Genomic DNA, 22,241 nt, shown 5'->3' on the forward strand with positions numbered 1-22,241 from the left:
TAATACAAATTTTGCTGACAGCCACAGGGAACAAAAAACACAAGGAACGCTTTGTGCACTGCTATTCTGCAGACAGTGGCTGTAGAGGGCTCATTAGATTTGCCATGGTAGCAATTGCATCATTCCTTGGAAGAATGGATACTTCAAGAGCTTGCGCAGCTATTGTAGAAGTAGAAATAAATAAATATCATTTATAGACTTGGTTGTGTCACTGCCTTGCCTCTCAATCTCTAACTTCTAAGCTTCTTTTTAGTCTTCCATATTTTTGGTGATTAGTACAGCCAGGTAATCTTCATGTCATATCTGCAGAACTGTAAGGAACAGTAAGTTTAGAGTTGGCAGGATATGCTGTTCTAAGAATAAATGAACAGCTTTGGTACCGTATTTTGCAAGTTATTTTTTCCATGCATAAAGTAGATCTTTTTTGAGCAAAAAAAAAAAAAAAAAGATTAATGTACCCTCTGACTCACAGCAGTAAGACTTTAATCACCCATCTATTAGGAGCGTGGCGATCCCAGCACAACCACAGGTATGTGGACTGCGCCTGACCCTGCTGGATGCTGCAGATCTGATTAATCCCTTTGATTGGTGGACTCTACCAGCTCGGAGATCAGTACACCGCCTACAAGCAGGACGGTTCCTTTCTGATGGCTGTGGTACGCTGCATTGTCTATGCGGGGGGTGTAATCCAGTTGACATCATTTTCTTGCCCAGATGTGCTTTTAACCTGTCTTGGTGACCTTTTATAAAATGCCTTGTATGGAGGTAATTGGAAGAAGATGTGCCTGAGGCTAATCTGCAGTGTTCTGTAACGCTAGGCATTCGACGGCATACGTTCTTGATATTTAATATCCAAACATCAATTAAATGCTTCCTGGCAGAGAAGCATCTGGTTCTTTAAACTGGCGCAATCTTTGGAAGTCCTTTTATTATTTACAGTAAACAATATGGAAAGAATGTCTGAGGTTTTTATCAGTGATGTATTATAGGAGAGGTGCTGTCCACACTCAGTAGGTGATATCGGGTGAAGATCAGATATACTGGAATGACCCTATATACTCTGTGTATAGCGGCTTTGTGTTGTAGCTGGTCATTGCACAATCTTTAGTTGCAGCCCTAGTGCCATTAATTTTTAGCTAACGTGTGAGTTTGTAGAGGTAAAAAAGTGGGGTGGTTGGCGCTACCCTGTTGAACAAAATAAGTATGAGAGAAGGTGGTGGGTGAGTGCCCTGAATGCAAAGAAAAAGGGAATACCTATCCTATAGGGACTATGTATGTGTATGTGTACCCTACAGTGGTGGATATAAGTGTGGTCTGCAAACGTGTGCTAAATCAGATAAACAATGCATGTGTGACATATAAAGGCAGATATGTATAAGTGATCAAACAAGAGTTGTCATACACATAATAGGAAATTCTATATAGATATGTCCATCAGGCCAAGAATGAACCCTAAAACCTATACATATATGTGTTACATAAATGTAACTACCAAACTATCCAACCATGTAATTAGACGTAAAATATAATAAAAAGAAAAACAATATTGTGGTTGAAAAGTCCCACCAAGGTGTGTGTAAAAATAGAAATATAAATAAAGTCACACACCTTGGTGGGACTTTTCAACCACACATATATGTATAGGTTTTAGGGTTCAGTCTTGGCCTGATGGACATATCTATATAGAATTTCCTATTATGTGTATGACAACTCTTGTTTGATCACTTATACATATCTGCCTTTATTTGTCACACATGCATTGTTTATCTGATTTAGCACACGTTTGCGAGACCACACTTATATCCACCACTGTAGGGTACACATACACTTACCTAGTCCCTATAGGATAGATATTCCCTTTTTCTTTGCATACAGGGCACTCACCCACCACCTTCTCTCACTTATTTTGTTCAACAGGGTAGCGCCAACCACCCCACTTTTTTACCTCTGCTCACTGTAAGTTCCTCGGGAACCCTATAGGGGGGTCTGCAACCCACTATCATCTTGAGCGCGGAGCATACCACAAATTTAACGTGTGAGTTTGTGCCCATCGTAATGCCTGGTACCGCAGTCCCATGTGTTTTGGTGCGGCGGGATTTTACAACTGGTGACAGCCCATTTTTTGCGCATTTCTTGGGCAGCCTATTGAATTATAAGAGGCTGTTCTAAAACGTGATGCGCAGAAACGCACAGAAAACCTTCGGACGCACCTCCTAGGACGCAAGCCCTAAATGTATTCTAATTCCTGGAAGTAGGGACACTTAACCACCAATAGGATTAAAGTAATGAATGCAGAAAGTTTATTAGTTTACCCGATTGAAGAGTTGTCTATAATCTGCTGCTAGCAACACAACTCCAGCTTTCCTTTTCTTTCAGGTAATGAGATTCTAACTGGTCTTGTGGGGAAAGCTGATAGTTCCCTCTTTGTAAAATAAAGATCGGTATTTGTCCTCCTGTAACAATAAAAGTCACACGTTCCATTGTAGGGCTGTGTAATAAAGGGTGTCTGGCAGGCGATGATGTGTCGTTACCTCTTTGGTAATGAATTACCTTTGTACAGTGACTAACAATGATCTGTCTCTGTAGTGCAAACAGATTGCGGAATGTTAGAATGTGGCCTGCTTGTTTTCTGCCATATACAACGGGGGAATTTCCCTTAGTATTCTGTCTATTGCCCTGCAGTGATGAAGGATCGAGCGATCTCCTCCTTCTTTGCAGTGGGAGATTGGAAATATGTTGAATACGTTTAGTACAAGAATATAAGTTATTTCAGCTATCGGAATGTGATGTAGTCAAGTTTGTTCACCAACATGTAACATTACTGTGCATTCTCACTTCTCTCTATCTCCATGTATTGTAGAGCAGACACGGCAAACTGGCATTTTCTAGGTCACATGTACCCCTTGCCCACCTTCTGTGAAACCCAAATTGATTGAAGCAAAACTATTCCCCAATCAATTTATTTCCTAATAGAAGTTTGTATCTCCATACTTCAGGAAATGTTTTATGAGCTTTTTCTTTGGTATGAAATGTTATAAGGTGCAATTCTTATGTTCAATACCAAAGTGCTGTAATCCTTTTCTGGATTTAGATGAGTGTGGCCCTCAGTAGATATAACGTGGCCCCTTTGAAGATCTATGGCACAGGATTCCACCTGTTTCTTCAATTGAGTTTGGGAAATTATTTCTGTGCTTTGCCTTCATACTTTGTTGCTCTGCTGTATCTGACTGGAGAACCCACCATTATTAGACTTATGCTAGAATGTGAATGTTTGGTTTTCTGTTGTTGTTGTTATTGTGGGGGCTTACTTGAGCTTTCCATTTGCCTCCCTTATTTGGCTTTACTTACGTTGAGTTTGGCTTTTCAGCATAATGTGATTGTTAGGCCCCTTTCACACTGTTGGACCGTTCAGGTCCGCCTGTCAGTTTTGTTGGCGGACCTGAACGGGCGCTCCATGCTAGTCTATGTCAGCGGGGACATGTCCGCTGACATCCGACCCGGTCTGATCCGCTAAAATCAGACGGATGCCCCTACGCTCACATCCGTCCCTATCGGATCGGGTGCGATCTGATGAAAATGGACATGCTGTCCGTTTTGGTCCGATCTCTCCATAGCAACCAGCGGCGCTCGACAAGCCCCTCCCCGCTCACTGAGCAGAGAGGGACCTGTCATCCGCCGGCTCAGCAGAGATCAACGGAGAGATTTCCCGGTGGGCTGGTGGACTCCGTGGCAGCGGATCCGCCTCGTGGGAATGAAGCCTTAGGCTCTGTTCACATCTAGGCGTTGCTATTTTACAGGCGTTTTTTTTGGGCGTTTTTGTACAGGCGTTTTGAAGGTTAAAAGGTCACCAATGTAAAAGCAGTAAAACGCCTGTAATCTGCCAAAAAAGAAGCTCCTGCACTTTCTTGAGTGACGGGCGTTTGGCTTCAGATGACAGAACGCTCAGATGTGAACAGGGGCCATTGAAATGAATGGGTTTGTCTTGTTGGGTGTTTTTTAGAGCTGAGGCTTACAGCAGAAAAACGCCCAAAAATGCCTAGGTGTGAACAGAGCCTAAGACCCGGTTCACACAGGGGCGATTCGTCAGGCGACTTAGCCGACTGACAAGTCGCGTCCCATTCTGTACTATGGAACCGTTCTAATAGGAGCGACTCAAGTCGCGCCGACTTAGAAAAAGGTTCCTGTACGACTTTTGGGGCGACTTCAGGCGACTTGCATTGACTTCTATACAGAAGTCGTTTTGCAAGTCGCCGCTAAAGTCGTGTGCAGGCCGCCTCACAGAGTCGGCCTGCAAGTCGTGTTGCCCCTGTGTGAACCGGCTCTTAAGAAAAAAATTTTATTAAATAAAAAAAAACAAACATCTTATCTTATACTTACCTGCTCTGTGTAATGGTTTTGCACAAAGCAGCCCTGATCCTCTTCTTCTCGGGTCCCCCGCTGGGGCTCTGGGCCCTCCCCCTTGCCGAGTGCCCTCACAGCAAGCAGCTGCTGATAGTAGAGGCTTTATAGGATACTTAAAGGGGTTGTCAACCCTCAGGGTTTTTCACCTTAATGCATTCTGTTCCAGAAACGTAAGCAGGAGGAGCTTTTAGTCCTCTGCTGATGGTCACATGTTCAAAAAAAAAAAAACAGCCTTTGGAATACAAAGTAAAAAAAAAATGATTAATATCAATAAACTGTTCTAAATTGGCATACAAATATATATGTTCGATCGCTCGGTTCTCAGTGCAGAAGCGCCTGGGTACAGATGCTGCATCCACCTAGGTAAGTAATGAATGGGCAAAAAAAAACAAAAAACATACTTCTCTTTTAAAAAAATACCTTTCCTTTTCAATCTGCGGTGCTGTAATTTTCTGTAAAATGCAATATGGCTACCTGGAGGTGTTCTCTACACAAAATGTATACAGAACGTCCCCCCCCCCCCCCCAAAAAAAAAGAAACCCATAATTTCCTGCTTATGTGATTGGCTCCCTGATTTTCCACACTAGTCAGATACAAGTCAGATTTCAGGCATCCCCTGCAACAAAAATGTCATTTTGGATACTCCCAATAGGAAATCACGTGTAAAGGGAAGCCGACCCTGCAATTTTTCTCATTAGAGCCCTGCAGGTGCAGCAGCTGATTGATAATTATGAAACCACTCCCGTTAGATTCACTTACCACACAGAGACAGACAAACACACAGGGATGTCTTCAGAATATCAAAAGGTTGGAAAAAAGTTTGTCAAAATCCTTGTAATGTACATAGATCACCCAAAGGGGAATGTTTTTCTTTTCTCAACAAAAGTGGAGTTACTTTTTAAGTAAATCGTATGTACCCAATAAGATGCTTAGGTAAAATGTATGGCTATAGCACTATGATATTCATTTTATATTTTGATTTTTTTTTCAGGTTGAGAATGTGGCACTCCTCCTTATTTGGATGGTATAGGAGCTATTATTACACAACCCTGGATCCTGTACCTGGACAATGTGTGATGGATAAACACAACTGAACAGCCTATGGTGACCTGGTGGAATAGAGCAATTGTATGCTGAGCATATTATTCTGGATTAACCATGAGGCCAAAAACTTTCCCTGCCACCACTTATTCTGGAAACAGCAGGCAGAGACTGCAGGAGATCCGGGAAGGCTTGAAGCAGCCACCAAAGCCGGTGGCTCAGGGTTTATCTGTTGGGCCCAGCAATGATTCTCTGCAGGTTCTGCATAGCAAAGACGCAGCAAGACAGCAGCAGCAGCAGCTACGACAACCGGCCAAATTTGGCCCTTATCAAAAGGCATTACGGGAGATCCGTTACTCATTGCTGCCTTTCGCCAATGAATCTGGCCATGTGGCTGCAGTAGAAGTGAACCGGCAGATGCTGCAGGACCTGGTGAAAGTGGGCTGTGATCAGGTAGGTTGATTACGTCAAGTTCAGCAAAAAAAAAATTGTGACCGTTTTGACCATTTGTGCAGCGGGCTTTCAAACACACTCTTTTGGGAAAAAATACACTTTTCTTTAATCAAAAAAATAAGAAAACCGTAAAGTTAGCCCAATTTTTGTTGCATATTGTGAAAGATGATGTTATGCTGAGTAAATAGACCCCTAACATTCAGTTGTAAAAAAAAAAAAAAAAAAAAAAAGACCCCTAACATGTTGCACTTCAGCCCCGGAGGATTTGGCTGCTCAATGACCAGGCCATTTTTTGCGATTCGGCACTGCGTCGCTTTAACTGACGCGGTCGTGTGACGTTGTACCCAAACAAAATTGATGTCCTTTTTTTCCCACAAATAGAGCTTTCTTTAGGGGGTATTTGATCATCTCTGCAATTTTTATTTTTTGCGCTATAAACAAAAAAAAAGAGCAACAATTTTGAAATAAAAGCAATATTTTTTACTTTTTGCTGTAATAAATGTCCCCCAAAAATATATAAAAAAAAACTATTTTTTTCCTCAGTTTAGGCCGATATGTATTCTTCTACATATTTTTGGTAAAAAAAAAAAGGCAAAAAGCGTATATTGATTGGTTTGCGCAAAATTTATAGCGTCTACAAAATAGGGGATGGTTTTATGGCATTTTTATTTTATTTTATTTTTTTTTTATTAGTAATCAGCGATCTGCGATTTTTTTTTTTTCATGACTGCGACATTATGGCAGACACATTGGACATTTTTTACACTATTTTGGGACCATTGTCATTTATACAACGATCAGTGCTATAGAAATGCATTGATTACTGTGTAAATGACACTGGCAGTGAAGGAGTTAACCACTAGGGGGCAGTGAAGGGGTTAGGTGTGTCCTAGGGAGTGATTCTAACTGTGAGGGGGCTGGGCTTGAACGCACAGGACAGTGATCGCTGCTCTCGATGACAGAGAGCAGTGTTCTCTGTCCTGTCACTAGGCAGAATGGGGAATGCTTTGTTTACAAAAGCATCTCCCCGTTCTACCTCTCCATGACACGATCGTCGGGAGACCGGAGGACATCGAGTCTGCGGGCGCGACGGGGGCGCGCTGGCACGGCAGGGGAATTCAAAGGGACGTACAGGTACGTCCATTTGCCCAGCCATTCCATTCTGCCGACGTAAATGTACATGCGGTGGTCAGCAAGCGGTTAAAAATGTTTAACAGTTACCCGTTTTAGAGTTACAGAGGCGGTCTAGTGCTAGAATTATTTCTCTGGCTCTGACGATCGTGGTGAATATCGCACATGTGTGATTTGAACACCATTTACATTTGCAGGCGTGACTTGCGCATGCGTTTTCTTTGGTGCGTGAGCTCGCGGGGACAGGGCGCCTTAAAAATTTTTGTTATTTATTTTCTTCTTCCTTTTTTTTTTTTTAAATCAAACACTTGCCGGGCGTGCCAGATGGTCGTTTGGGTCTCCCGGTGGGATGGAAGTCCCAAGCAGAGCGGGCCACTCCTTATAACGGCCGAGTGGCTCATTAGCTGCTTCAGCCAAATGACGTACAGGTACATGACTTGGCGTGAAGTGGTTAAAATTAGCCGTGATCATAAAGATAAACTATTTTTAGCAGCACAATGCACCCCAACACATGGTAGTATGCTGCCATAAACTGCAAAGCATATACGGTAAGGCTTTTAGTACACGTGGTGCCACCGAAAGTGAGAGCAATGGACCACACTAACACTTATGCCCCGTACACACGATCAGAAATTCTGCCAGCAAAAGTCCGATGTGAGCTTTTGGTCAGAAATTCCGACCGTGTGTATGCTCCATCGGACTTTTGCTGGTGGAATTCCAGCCAGCAAAAGATTGAGAGCAGGTTCTCTATTTTTCGGTCAGAAAAAGTTCCGAACGGAAATTCCAATCGTCTGTACAAATTCCAACGCGCAAAATTCCTACGCATGCTCGGAAACAATTTGACGCATGCTCGGAAGCATTGAACTTCATTTTCTCGGCTCGTCGTTGTGTTGTACATCACCTCGTTCTTGACAGTCAAAAGTTCAGAGAACATTTGTGTGACCGTGTGTATGCAAGCCAAGCTTGAGCGGAATTCCATCAGAAAAACCATCCAAGTTTTTTCTGACGGAAAATCCGCTTGTGTGTATAGGGCATTAGGTGTAAATGGGTCCAAGTCTAAGTCCATGCGCTTGTCAGGAAGCACCTTGATGATGCACATAGAGGTTGCAGTGGCAAAGTCCATGTGATAAGAACACCCAGACACCACACAGGCCTTGAAACAAGAGCCCAGAATGTAGGAGCGGGCCGCAGGTCACAGGGCAATGGTTTCCAATAAAACTGTCCCTAACTAACTGCTAAATTCAGTCCACTGTCAGCTTGTGAGAGTATATAAATACATATTTACTGGATTGTACAGATTCTCTTCTAAAGATAAATTGGTCTCCCTCCTAGCCAGGCTAATCCTCGGCATTCCTGAGTTTAGTGTATTTCAATTCTGAGGTCTCCACACTTGTCTTCAAGCTGGTTTAGGAATAGGCGAGATGTTTTCATGCTAAGCTGCTCTGCACCTAGTAGATCTTGTCATGTGTATTACATGTTGGTCTTGGAATTCTCAAGTATTGGCTTATCTTTATTTTTATTGATTGCATTCCATGTTCCCTTTGATCCTTGCATCATGGGTTACATTTTTAGAGGTTTTTCACTTGGTTGGAGTCTCCAAATGCATTTCTGAGTTAATTAGTAAACCCCAAAGTAGTCTGGAGTATACAGATCATTCAGACACTTTTGAGTAACCAAATTGGATACTCATGAAGTTACTCAGCACCCACAATATCGGTGTCCAGGCTACATGGTAATAATAAATCACACAAAGCTGATTTCCAGCCTTACCTCCAGTCTTGTACAGTTGTGTAGGCTCTTTTGTTGTACTGAAATGTCCTACTCGGATTCATTGCACACTGTGAGCTTTTCACAGTGTACATTAGAAGCTCTAGCAAGTCATATAGAGCCTAGTTTCCTAGCAGAACAGACTGCACAGGAGAAGTAAAGCCAAACGAGCTTTAATGGGTGGATGTCAGTCTATCATCATCTAGCCCCTTCCTCCCCAGATTTACTGTGTCTGTCCCTCCCCTTTTATTAATTGGATTTCACTTCTTTTCAATTATTATGGAGACTTCACATCACATTTGGGTTTTATCTAGGGCAGTCTGCATGCAAGTTTAGCCTGCCTAGGAACATCCACTCCTTCAGACTGACATCCACCCATTAAAGACAGCCAAAGCTCACTTGGCTGTATTTCTCCAGTTTTATTATGCACTCCTGTGACCATTTTCAGCAGACAGCGGGCTGAAGTCCGCTGACTGCTGATGCCACAGAGCCGGCCCAGGCTTGGGCAAGATTGCGACAATGGAGTCTGGATCCGCAAGATTGCAACAATGGAGTCGGGACCGGCACCCGGCTCAGCCTCTCAGCGTGAGAGGCTGAGCCGGCTGCTCCTGCCCCCTCCACAGCCCAGAGCTCCAGTGAGCGAGGAGGGGGCAGAGCAGAGAGCTGCTGGCTGACAGTCACCAGCTCTCTGCTTGGGGAGCTGTGAGAACTGAGCAATCTGTGATGTTTGATCACTCAGTTCTCAGTATTATGCCCCGTACACACGATCTGACTTTCCAACAACAAAACCGTGGATTTTTGTTTGAAGGATGTTGGCTCCAACTTGTCTTGAATACACACGGTCACACAAATGTTGGCCAACAATTACGAACGTAGTGATGTACAAGGCGTACACGGTATCTCCATTACGAACGCTTGTTTGACAAGACCGAACGCTTCCGGCTCGTACTTGATTCCGAGCAAGCGTGGACTTTTGTACACACGATCGGAAAGTCCGACAACACATTTGAGAACCTGCTAGCCAACATTTGTTGGCAGAAAGTCCGACAACAAATGTCTGATGGAGCATACACAAGGTTGGACTTTCAGCCAACAAGCTCACATCCAACATTTGTTGGAAAATCCGATCGTGTGTACGGGGCATAAGAGCTGGCGGGGGGACAGATGCAGTATCGGATCGATGTTGCATCCACCTAGGTAAGTATAAATCTGAAAAAAAACAAACCCATACATCTTTTTTAGGGCATTTTGATATTTGCATAACCAGCTGACTTGCAGCAGGGTTGAGGACTCTTAAAAGGAATACGGAGGTATATGAGCTGCTTGCTGTCGGCTTGCTTTGCATAGAAAAGCACAATGTGATGATATCACTGGGTCTAAAATAGGGCATGTGATGAAGACCTAAATCAAAATCTAGCTTTGAAACTCAACTCCTAGAAACTATAAAATGATCGTTGGCTGTTCCTGTACTACAAGGCTTAATTGCCCATTAAGGTCCAGGGCACAGAGAAAAAGCAGATTTACTAACCTGATCCTACCCAGTGCTAGACCAGTCCCTACAGCGTCTTCTCCCCCGCTCTCCACTGGTCTAAGGTGCTTTTGTATTTTTTATTTTTTTTGCCATGCTTTGTGCTTTTTAATTTTAATTCTAATTGTTACATTTGCCCTCTTAATTTTACATTTTATTAGCGCCCACTGAAGGTCAGTACCCATGACAGTACAGCCTTGTGAAGTCGGTGGAATTCAGTAAAAGATCCCATTGTGATGGATGAAAAGTGTAGTTGAATGCTGATGACAAAAGTTTCAGCAATGTTTGCCACGTCACAGGAAACACACTCACAATAGGGTAAGGGTGGACCAGTTCCTCTGTGGGATTGTCTCCCTATAAAACCTCTTCGTTTCAGAAAATTCTTCACACTCGCTGAACATTCCAAACTTGTCGGCATTGATGACTTTTATTCTCTTAAACGGAATATTGTGCAATATAAGCAGAGTACCATAGAGGTTTACAGAGCCAGTGCTACTATTTGAAAACACATACTTTGAAAAGCCTTTAAATTAGATGATTAAAGCGGTAATAAACCCCAAACCAAAAATGTAATATATTGCACTTTACCAATCAATAGATGTAGTGGCTGCATTAGTTTTTCTGTTTTCACCTGGTGCTCTGGCCAGTCACACACCTCCTGTATGGGAGTGCTCCCACTCTGGATGAAGGAGCACAGGGGGCACGTTGTGGACAGCAGCATTGTCAGTCTATGGGGGAGAGGGGTGTTCAATAAACTAGCAGATTTAAAGCTGAACTCCAGCTTTTGATATACTGTATATAACTCGTTTGGGCCAGCTTGGCCCAAACAATGTCCCTTGCTAACATGTGATGTGCGGTATAAACTGTATGTAGCTGTGGCTAGATACAGCATGCCGCACTGGGTTCTGGGTTCGAGCTGTGACATCATCAGCCCGCCTCTATGACTCAGCCAATCAGAGGAAGCGTTGCATTTCTTGATAGAATACATTGCTTTCTCTGAATGGCTGAGCACCTCTGTGATAGACTCTACTGTGTTCCGGGTATGAGACAGGAAGGTCTCGGCTCGAACCCAGAACGCGGTGTGGTATGCTATATGTAGCCGCAGTTACATACAGTTTATACCGCACATTAGCGGCCTCACATGTTCGTGAGAGACATAGTTTGGGTCAGTTATGTAAAGCAGGGCTTGACAAATTTGCATTGTGTCTAGGAGCTGGCTAAAAAAAATTAGAAGCCATTTTTTTAAACTAACAAATCTTATGGTTGGAACATGTAACATGTTCCCGAAGATGAGCCGTTTTTGTGTTTTTTGCACGTATGTTTAACCACCTCAATACAAGGCATTTTCACCCCCTTCCAGCCCAGGCCAATTTTCAGCTTTTAGCGCTGTAACATTTTGAATAACAATTGCGCGGTCATGCAAAGCTGTACCTAAATGAAATTTTTTATAATTCCTTTCCCCGCAAATAGAGCTTTCTTTTGGTGGTATTTGATCACCTCTGCGGTTTTTATTTTTTGCGCTATAAACAAAAAAACAGCAACAATTTTGAAAAAAAACACAATATTTTTTACCTTTTGCTATAATAAATATCCCCAATTTTTTTAAAAAAAATGTTTTTTTCCTCAGTTTAGGCCCATATTTCTACATATTTTTGGTAAAAAAAAAAATTGCATAAGCATATATTGATTGGTACGCGCAAAAGTTATAGCGCTTACTAAATAGGTTATTGATTTATGGCATTTTTATTATTACATTTTTTTTTTTTTACTAGTAATGGCGGTGATCTGCGATTGTGACATTGCGGCGGACAGATCGGACACTTTTGACACTATTTTGGGACCATTGACATTTATACAGCGATCAATGCTATAAATATGCACTGATTACTGTATAAATGTCACTGGTAGGAAAGGGGTTAACACTAGGGGGCAATCAAGGGGTTAAATGTGTTACCTAGGGAGATTCTAACTGTGGGGGGATGGGACTGACTAGGGGAGGAGACCGATCGGTGTTCCTTTACACACAGCTCTGCTCTGTCACAAGCGATTGCGGGTGCCCGGCGGTCATCTCGGCCACCGGGCATGCGCATCGGCTCCTCGGTGACATGGCAGGCGCACGCCCCCTATACCGCCAGGAAGCTGAGGACGTCATATGACGGCCACCTAGGATGGGAGATCCTATCTTCTGACATCATATGGCTATGGGCCGGGAAGAAAGTGGTTAAAAAAATCATTTTAGGCCTGAAGATTACATTAAGCCCCCAAATATTATATATTTTCTGAAAGGAGACACCCTAGATAGTAAAATAGTGGTAGTTCCAATTTTTTTATGTCACGCGATATTACCGCAAAGGTCTAGGAAACACAAAATTTCAGCAAAAAAAACATTAAAAGCTGTTTCTAGGGGGCACAAAAATGCAATAAATTGCCCAATTTTTTGGTCAGATATGAAAGCTGAGCTTGCAACGAGTAAATAGATACCCAACACGTCAAACCTTAAATTTGCAGATAAAATGGTGACAAACTTCAGTAGTATCCTATATTTTCCATCGGTCACCAGTTTAGCATTACGAAGCAGGTTTGGTGCTAGAATTATTGCTATTATTCCAGTGTGCGCTGCGATATTTAACGTGTATTGAAATCCATGTTTTCAGGCGAAGGTGCCCTGCTACATGCGTAAATATGGGGGTGGGGGGGGTCTCAGTATTTTTTTAAGGGGGGGGGTTATGTGCTTGGGTATAACTTTAAAAAAAATACATTTTCTTTTACAAAAGGTCCCCTATGTGACAGGTTCTCTTTAATGAGACATGCAGGATCTAAAAGACCCTGCATGTCTCCCCCGTGCTCCACTGAATGTAATGCAATGCACTCTTCATGGGCGGGGAAAACTGTCACCGGGACCCTGAAGTGACGTCACACATCACATCTGTGATCAGCTCTCCTCCCTCATCTCTACCTGACGGCAACCGCTATGCCGGTCCCGGGCCCACAGATGGGCAAGCGGAGCCCAGGATACATAGTGGGGGGGGGCAGGTTGTGCGCTCGAGGTATGTGGAGTATTCAGGCGGCAGCCCAGGATACATAGTGTGTGTGTGTGTGGGGGGGGGGGCAGGTTGTGCACTCGAGGTATGTGGAGTATTCAGGCGGCAGCCCAGGCGCCAGGATGCAATTTCTTGTCGCCATGGCGACCTGGGGCCTGCCTGGTATTTGTTGAGCCCTGAGTTAATCAATCTGCTCGCTCCGTTCTCTCTTCTTATCATATTCCTTGTAAACACATTTGCATGCAGCACACCAGATTGCTCCCAGGTCTGTCTCTCCCTGTCCTAGTCTAAGCTCTGCTGTGTATGGTATTGCAGGAGGCGGGTCCCAAGTCACATTCAGGTACTTGCACTAAGGCCACTTTCACACTGAAGGGCTGGCCGCGTTGACGATGGTAAAGTGTCGGTAGTTTTAGCGACACTTTACCGTCGTTTTAGCAGCGCTTTTCAGCCGCTAGCAGGGAGCTTTAACCCCCGCTAGCGTCCAAAATAGGGCTAAAAGCGCCCGCTAAGTGCCGCTGCCGAAGTGCTTTGCAGGCGCTGGCCATTGACTTCAATGGCAGGGGCGGTTTAGTAGCGATGTAGTCACCGCTCCCGCACCGCCCCAAAGATGCTGCTTGAGGACGTTTTTTCCCGTCCTGCAAGTGCACCACCCCAGTGTGAGAGCACTCGGACTTCCACACTGGGGCTGCAGAAGAGGCAGTTTACAGGCGCTATTTTTAGCGTAAAAAAACGCCTGTGGAACGCCTCAGTGTGAAACTGGCCTAATTGCATTAAAAAAAAAAAAAAAAATGAAATGTAAAGTTTTATTAATGGATTTTGAGCTTCATTAAAGTAGCTCAAAACACCAAACACCCTCCCAACACCTGCGTTTACTATCTTGTGTAAGAAAGATGTATGTACTACTTACCTATTTTCAGCCCGGCCCAGTCTGATGACCTCCCCTGTGCCCGCCAGCAGCGCCTGCAGGGGAGAAGATGTACAGTATTTGTAGCTTACATTTTTTAAAAACTTAGTAAAGTTTCACTTTATAGTGTAACTATGGGCAAAATAAAAATAAGTATAAGCTGTAGTCTGTCACAATAATGCAATATCATTAACACAGCAGTTTTTCGTTTTTCCCCTGTAAATTAGTGTTATTACCTGTTGATCTCGCCAATAGATATTGTTTGTCCACTCTCTATGATGTAGAGGTTAAGGCTCCATTTACACCTAAGTGTAGCAGCTACAAATACTGCAGCTGCTGACTTTTAATATTCGGACACTTACCTGTCCATGGAGCCCGCTATGTCCTCACCCAAATCCGATCTGTCCCTCGGCTCTGGGTGGAGGCGCCGCCATCTTCAGTAAGGGAATCAGGAAGTGAAGCCTTACGGCTTCACCGCCTGGTTCCCTACTGCACATGCACAAGTCGCGCTGCGCGTCCTCACTAGTCCCTGCTGTCTTCTGGGACCCGTGTTGTGTGTGTGTCCAGAATCTGCGGCAATCTATCGCCGGAAGTGGGAGCCAATACCTGAGCGGCTCTCCAACGGGGGGCACTCGAGAAGAGGAGGAGCCAGGAGCGCCGCTGAGGGCGCTGCCCCTCCTTCTCCCAGTTTAGGCTCTGCTGTATAGGGTATTGCAAGAGGCCAAGTCAAAATCAGATATGTACACTGGCTGCTTTTTTAATGAACACATACCTGCATGAATTTGTGCTTTTATTTTAATATCTGCCTGTAGTTCATATTTGGGCATATAGTAAGTGACATAGAGACACATTGGTTCCACCTTTTTTACAATCAAATACTGTATTTGTTTAATTTCTTTGTTGCTTTTGGCAGAGTGATCACAGCTCGGTATCCTTGTAGTTGATAAATGAGTTGATTTGGAAGGAGGCGGAGGTGAAGGAGTTAAGGCGATGTCGCATTCCAGCGTGGACGCTCTGGTGAAGTGTGGTCCTGGGTGGGTGGGGTGGGGGAGGCGGCCTGAATTTCCTTGCAGCTTCTCCAGCCTATAGCTGTGAGAGGAAATGTGTCAGGCTAATTACCAGCATTCCAGGCTTTTTCCAGGGGGGGCGTTGTCTCTTCCTTCACTTTGAATTGGCTCGTCAGAACAAAGCATGCAACGCAAAATTTTAACTGTCTAGAATAATCATTGCAACAGAAAATCGCAAAGTATGGAAACGTTCAGATCGGGTAGATGGAAGCTTGATTAGAATAAATGCATGTCTCTCCGAATCCGATCAGAAGATATTCTGCTGTATAAAAGTTCATTCATCAGCTGAAATGTATTTTCTATCGTGAGAAGGCCAAGTATAAGCTGATGACAGTGTAAAACGAAGTGCTGTCAGACTTCTTACTAAATAGACCCATTTTATTTGGCGTATTGTTAGGCCCGGCATTTATGGGCATATGGGTTCTGTTTATCCTAGGGCAGTGATGGCGAACCTTGGCACCCCAGATGTTTTGGAACTACATTTCCCATGATGCTCAACTACACTGCAGAGTGCATGAGCATCATGGGAAATGCAGTTCTAAAACATCTGGGGTGCCAAGGTTCACCATCACTGTCCTAGGGCCTGTTCACACCAGGATGCAGTGCGGGAAACCGCGTTCCGTGTGCATGTCCCTTTCGCACTAGGGTGTGCGATTTGCTGCCTGTGTTGATGTATTCCTTACAACACCCTAAATGTAGGCCTGGTTGCAGTGCGTTTTTCAAAAGTAGCACTGCGCTGAATCGCACATGAGTTGCACAGGAATGCGGACCGCCCTAAGGTTAGGTTCACACCTGTGCGGGTGATTGCTGCTGGGGGACCACACCTATTCCCGCAGCCGCAACCTCCCAAAAAGGGCGCTGCCGGTCAGGAGATGTGTGGGGCTGCCATTAATCCTAATGCACTTGTAAACCACAGCGCAGCTTTCCACACTGGGAACCGCACTGCACTTGCGGTTTCCGTGTGGGCCGTGTTTTCAAAACTGGAGCAGGGACCATTTCTTTGCATTTTCAGGATGCAGCAGCCCATTGAGATGAACAGGCTGCCACGCCCGCACAGAATGTGAATCGCAGAGCCGCACAAGGGTGAACCTAGCCTTCTAGCCCATCTCTAAGAAAAGGAAAAAATCCATGCTGTGGGGCTGCTCCTGCACTGCAGGGTAGAGCTGGGCGATTTTCTAAAAAAAAAAAAAATCTGCGATTTTGTTTAAAAAAAACTTGATTCACAATTCAAATCGAGTTTTTTTTTTTTTTTGATGTTAATAATCAGTAAAAATACTGATTTTTAACTTGTAAGCAGCAAGTGTCAGAAAAAGGCTTAGTCTTTTAAAGTGGATGTACACCTGATTTCATGAAATTTGACCTGGGCACATATAGCTGTAGTGTTTACTTATCTCTCTCCAAAGCATTAAGTCCCATGTCTTTCTGCTGCTTTGTTCTGTTATTGGCTTGATAACTTCTGACAAGTTCTCCAGCAACCAAGATAAAACCGGCCTCAAAGTTGTGTGGTGTAGGGTTGCTATATATAGATTAGCAGAGAGCTTGTCTTGTCACAGCACAGCTCTGCACAATCCCTCTCCTCTGCCTATGTGGGGGGGTGGGTGCCTTTTGTCCAATCAGCTGTTTCCCAGTGTATGCCAAGAATCCACTCCTACTGCTGAATGAGGAAGTAAAAATTCTAACCAATGTTAGAATTCTCAAGAATATAGCAAGCTGAAGACAGCAGATATACATGTAAAACTTATGTAGGGAGATTTGTTTTATCTCTGTGTATCATCTGAGGCTGTTCACTTCACTGGGTATATGTGAGGGTTTACATTTACTTTAAGTGGGTAAACTGACTTCATTTGCAGACCGAAGTTCATCTCTTGATTTCTAAAAAAAAACAGAAGGATACAATGTTTCTTTTTATCTCCCTTTCAGTGCATGTTGTTGATAAACACTACCAGCTGTTTTTTGTTTTTTTTTGACAGCTGTGAGAAGGGACTTGTTACATAATTCCTGGAAATGCTGCATTAAGATCATGAGGGGGGGTTGAATCGAGATCGCGATTTTTAATTTCTTTAACCACTTAAGGACCGTGTCACGCTGATATACATTGGCAGAATGGCACGGCTGGGCCTATCAACGTACGGGTATGTTGCCTTTAAGACGCGGCACTGTGGGTGTGCGCCCGCCGCAAGCTCGGTGAGTGTGACCGCGGGTCCCGCGGACTAGCTGTCCGCCGGGAGTCCTGCGATCATCTCACGGAGAGGAAGAACGGGGAAATGCTGATGTAAACAATCATTTCCCCGTTCTGCCTAGTGACAGGACACTGTTCACAACTCCCTGTGATCGGGAGCAGTGATCAGTGTCATGTCATACGTAGCCCATTGCCCAACACAGTTAGATCACATCCCTAGGACACACTTAACACCTTCAGCGCCCCCTACTGGTTAACCCCTTCACTGCCAGTGTCATTTTTTACAGTAATCAGTGCAATGTATGACACGGATTGCTGTATAAATGACAATGGTCCCAAAATGGCATCATAAGTGTTCGATGTGTCTGCCATAATGTCGCAGTCATGATAAAAATCGCTGATCGCCACCATTACTAGTAAAAAAAAAATATTAATAAAAATGCCATAAAACTATCCCCTATTTTGTAGACGCTATAACTTTTGCACAAACCAATCAATAAACGCTTATTGCGATTTTTTTTTTTTTTTTTTTTTTTTACCAAAAATATGTAGAAGAATACGTATCGGCCTAAACTGAAGAAAAAAATGTTTTTTTATATATTTTTTGGGGGATATTATAGCAAAAAGTAAAAAATATTGCTTTTTTTTCCAAAATTGTCACTGTTTTTTTGTTATAAATGAAAACCGCAGAGATGATCAAATACCACCAAAAGAAAGCTCTATTTGTGGGGAAAAAAGGACGTCAATTTTATTTGGGAGCCACATCACACGACCGCGCACTTGTCAGTTGAAGCGACGCAGTGCCGAATCGCAAAAAGTGCTCTGGTCTTTGGGCAGCCAAATGGTCCGGGGCTGAAGTGGTTAACAATTAATCGTGCAGCTCTACCCAGTCTATTTAAAACGTGTCTTTGTCCGTTCTCACTATCTTGACTGAAATTGAGGGGGGAATCTTCTCAATAGGGGCACAGACAACAATAAAATCTGACAGATTCTAATTCTTCTGTACTGTATCCAAAACGAAGAAGAACATTTCTTGAATCGGGCTTCAGAGGCTCAGTTTTTGCATAAAATTGCCTGTGCCTTGTCTTCTATGGAAGGTACCCGAAAACAGTGAGACATTTCAGCCAGTAATATGAATATTTCTATAAGAAGTAGTCTTGCTCACATGATTGTGCAGTGTGTTCATTCACCTAAAGGGAGGGTGGACTGCCAGATCCTGTATCCGGCTGTATTCTGTATCCGTCTGGGTACGTTACATCTGTTACATTACAGATCCATCAGCTTGGAACGGTACATCTGTTACATGACATTGCTCATTGGTACAGTCAGAGTTTTATGATTGCACTGATGAGCAATCCATCCAATCATGAAAGCCAAAACAGCTGTATTCATGTTTGATAGATGCCTCTATATTTTAGGATATACAGTGCCCTGAAAAAGTATTCATACCCCTTAAAAGTTTCCACCTTTTCTCATGTTACAACCAAAAATGTAAATGTATTTTATTGGGATTTTATGTAATAGACCAACACAACATGGCACGTAATTGTGAAGTAGAAGGAAAATGATAAATGGTTTTCATAATTTTTTACAAATAAATATCTGAAAAGTGTGACGTGCATTTGTATTCAGCCCCCCTGAGTCAGTACGTTGTAGAACTACCTTTGGCTGCAAGTCTTTTTGGAGATTTCCCTACCAGCTTTGCACATCTAGACATTTTTGCCCATTCTTCTTTGCAAAATAGCTCAAGCTCTGTCAGATTGGATGGAGAGTATCTGTGAACAGCAATTTTCAAGTCTTGCCACAGATTCTCAATTGGATTTAGGTCTGGACTGTGACTGGATCATTCTAACACATGAATATGCTTTGATCTAAACCATTCCATTGTAGCTCTGGCTGTATGTTTAGGGTCGTTGTCTGGCTGTATATTTAGGGTCATGAACATCTGCCCCAGTCTTAAGTCTTTTGCAGACTCTAACAGGTTTTCTTCTAAGATTGCCCTGCATTTGGCTCCATCCATCTTCCCATCACCTCTGACCAGCTTCCCTGTCCCCACTGAAGAAAAGCATCCCCACAACATGCTTCCACCACCATGTTTCACGGTGGGGATTGTGTGTTCCGGGTGATTTGCAGCGTTAGTTTTCCGCCACACAGCTTTTTGCTTTTAGGCCAAAAAGTTCAATTTTGGTCTCATCTGACCAGAGCATCTTCTTCCACATGTTTGCTGTGTCCCCCACATGGCTTCTTGCAAACTGCAAAGGAGACTTCTTATGGCTTTCTTTCAACAATGGCTTTCTTCTTGCCACTCTTCCATAAAAGCCAGATTTGTGGAGTGCACGACTAATAGTTGTCCTGTGAACAGATTCTCACACCTGAGCTGTGGATCCCTGCAGCTCCTCCGGAGTTTTTTTTTTTTTTCGAAGCACGTGATTAGAGCCAGAGGCTATAATAGGCTTCCAAAAAGGGTGGGCTTGGGGAGAAGAGCACTGCGCTCCAAGCCCACTCAGTTGTGTGATAATAGTGAATGAATATTGGCTATTCTCAGGAAGCGGGTTGTGAGAAAGGAGAGGCAATTTTATTGTCCAAGAGGGAGGAGGAGGAGGGAGAAGACACGCGGCCGGGGGAGAAGCAAGGGGAAGAACGATGGACCTACCAGCTGCCACTCCAGGGATGGTTCACCATCCAGCTCAGCCATCCAGCACTTCCCAGCTCAAGGAGGAGAAATCGCTGAGTTTGGGCAGGACAGAGGTAAGGGGGCCGTCCGTTAATGTCCGTCTCCCACCGAGGAGCACCAGCCACCACTGCTTTTCAAGCTTCTTTCCTGCTGCTGGCATCACTCTGGACACCATTAGCCGGGAGAAGAGGTGGCATGCAGTTGGTATCACTCAGAGGAGGCATCAGCTTATGCGGCTCTTGCTATCTACTACAGCTCCAACTTTACAAGTAGCTCCTCTGCATTGAACTCTCTTTGATGCTCTGGAATCTTGGGCCAGCAAGCCCAGACTGTGATCTACCAGTCACCTGTCCACAGTCTACTGGCAGATCGTGATCTACAGGTTGCTGACCCCCAGTTTAGGAAATATTTACTTGTGAAGCCTCCGTGCCATTCCTTCAAAGCCCTGTGCTGTGAACAGCAGCTCTTCCAATCAAAGGACTGGAGCTTGCCAACCCCAAGCAAGACAGGTGAAGATGGAAGCCTTGTCAGCTGTGACAGTGTGCCACTGGAGGGCTTTGTTTTAAGGTATATTTCACATAATGTGCTAGTATGCGATGCATGCTAGCACATTATAACTTTGCCTACAGGTAAAAAAAAAACTGTGGTTTACTACCGCTTTAAGTGTGGAGGAACTTCCTTGAGCTGTGACCTTAATCCTACTGAACACCAGATGAATTGGAACACTGATTATGAGCCAAGACTACTTTTCCAGCTACCTGACCATTTGAATTCTCTTTTTGCTTCAAATTTTGTAGAAAGCTTCCTAAGATGAGTGGAAGCTGATATAGCTGCAGAGGGGGTGGTTTTGGAATGGGATGTCCAACATACTCATATAGATGTGATGTTCGATGCCCATAAACTTTTAAAGCCATATGGTGTCTATAAGACAGTGGCCCATAAACTAGATTGGTAAATCTAAAGGAGATTGTACAGGGATTTAGTTTGTGATTGTACAACATTGCTAGAGACATCTTGGTAGATGAAACGAGGAGCGACTGGAGCTTCACATTTCAGATGCTTTGGGGAAGATTTACTAAAACTGGTGCACTCAGAATTTGGTGCAGCTGGGCATGGTAGCCAATCGGCGTCTAACCTCAGCTTGTTCTGTTAGGCCCCTTTCACACGAGGCAGACTCCGTCTCTACGGAGCCCGCCTCGGTCCGCCGGCTCAGCGGGAGATCAGTCCGTTGATCTCCGCTGAGCCGGCGGATGACAGGTCCCTCGCTGCTCACTGAGCGGGGAGGGGCTTGTCAGGTGCCGCTGACGCCTATGGAGGGATCGGATGAAAACGGACAGCCTGTCCGTTTTCATCCGATCTCACCCGATCCGATCCGCCAGCGATGGACCTGGACGTAGAGCCATCCGTCTGCTTTTCAGCGGATCGGACCGGGTCAGATGTCAGCGGACATATCTCCGCTGACATCCGACGCTCCATAGACTAACATGGTCCGGTCGTGTGAAAGGGGCCTTAAGCTTTTGGCAATAAAACCCGGAAGCTGATTGGTTCTATGCTGAAGTTCACCTGATTTTACATTCTCCACTCTTAGTAAATAAACCCCTTTGTGTTTTCTCACATTTGTAGTGTGGAATGATTGATTCACTGATCTTTTGCTACTGAATGCCTGTAGGGTCATTTATGTATTTTGCTGCCAGTTTTTGTCAGATTAGGTCCTGTTGATGTCTGGACTTCCTATTCTGCAATGAGAAATCCTTAAATATAACAAATGTTAGAAGCTGATGGGCGAATAAAAATGGATCTGCGCAGGTGATTATGCTCGTCTATAAATATGATCCATGTACACACTGATATATTTAGATCTTTGGGTTTCAGTCAGATCCTATTATTCTCTACCTGTAAATAATATTTTGCCATGAAGCCTTGGCAGTATAGCTCTCCTTCCTCATTCCTTGACTTTCTTTGTACCGTGTTTGGTATCCTGTAAAGAATGAGGAACAACAAGGTATTTTCAGTAACAATGGTTTCCTAATCGGTCATCGAGATTCACAGGAACAG

General features: G+C 44.0%; 1 protein-coding gene across 2 annotated transcripts in view; it reads left to right on the plus strand.

The window, feature by feature from the left end:
- LATS2 (large tumor suppressor kinase 2) overlaps positions 1 to 22,241 on the plus strand; it is a 95,136-nt gene that overhangs the window by 8,759 nt on the left and 64,136 nt on the right. For both annotated transcript variants that reach the window (XM_073613451.1, XM_073613452.1), the window contains one exon: positions 5,393 to 5,895. In XM_073613451.1, coding sequence (XP_073469552.1) covers positions 5,560 to 5,895 — 336 coding nt within the window. In that variant the 5' untranslated portion in view covers positions 5,393 to 5,559. The remainder of the gene's footprint in view (positions 1 to 5,392; positions 5,896 to 22,241) is intronic.

The sequence above is a fragment of the Aquarana catesbeiana genome, linkage group LG02 (genome assembly GCF_042186555.1).
Source record: "Aquarana catesbeiana isolate 2022-GZ linkage group LG02, ASM4218655v1, whole genome shotgun sequence".
Taxonomy (NCBI): Eukaryota; Metazoa; Chordata; class Amphibia; order Anura; family Ranidae; genus Aquarana; species Aquarana catesbeiana.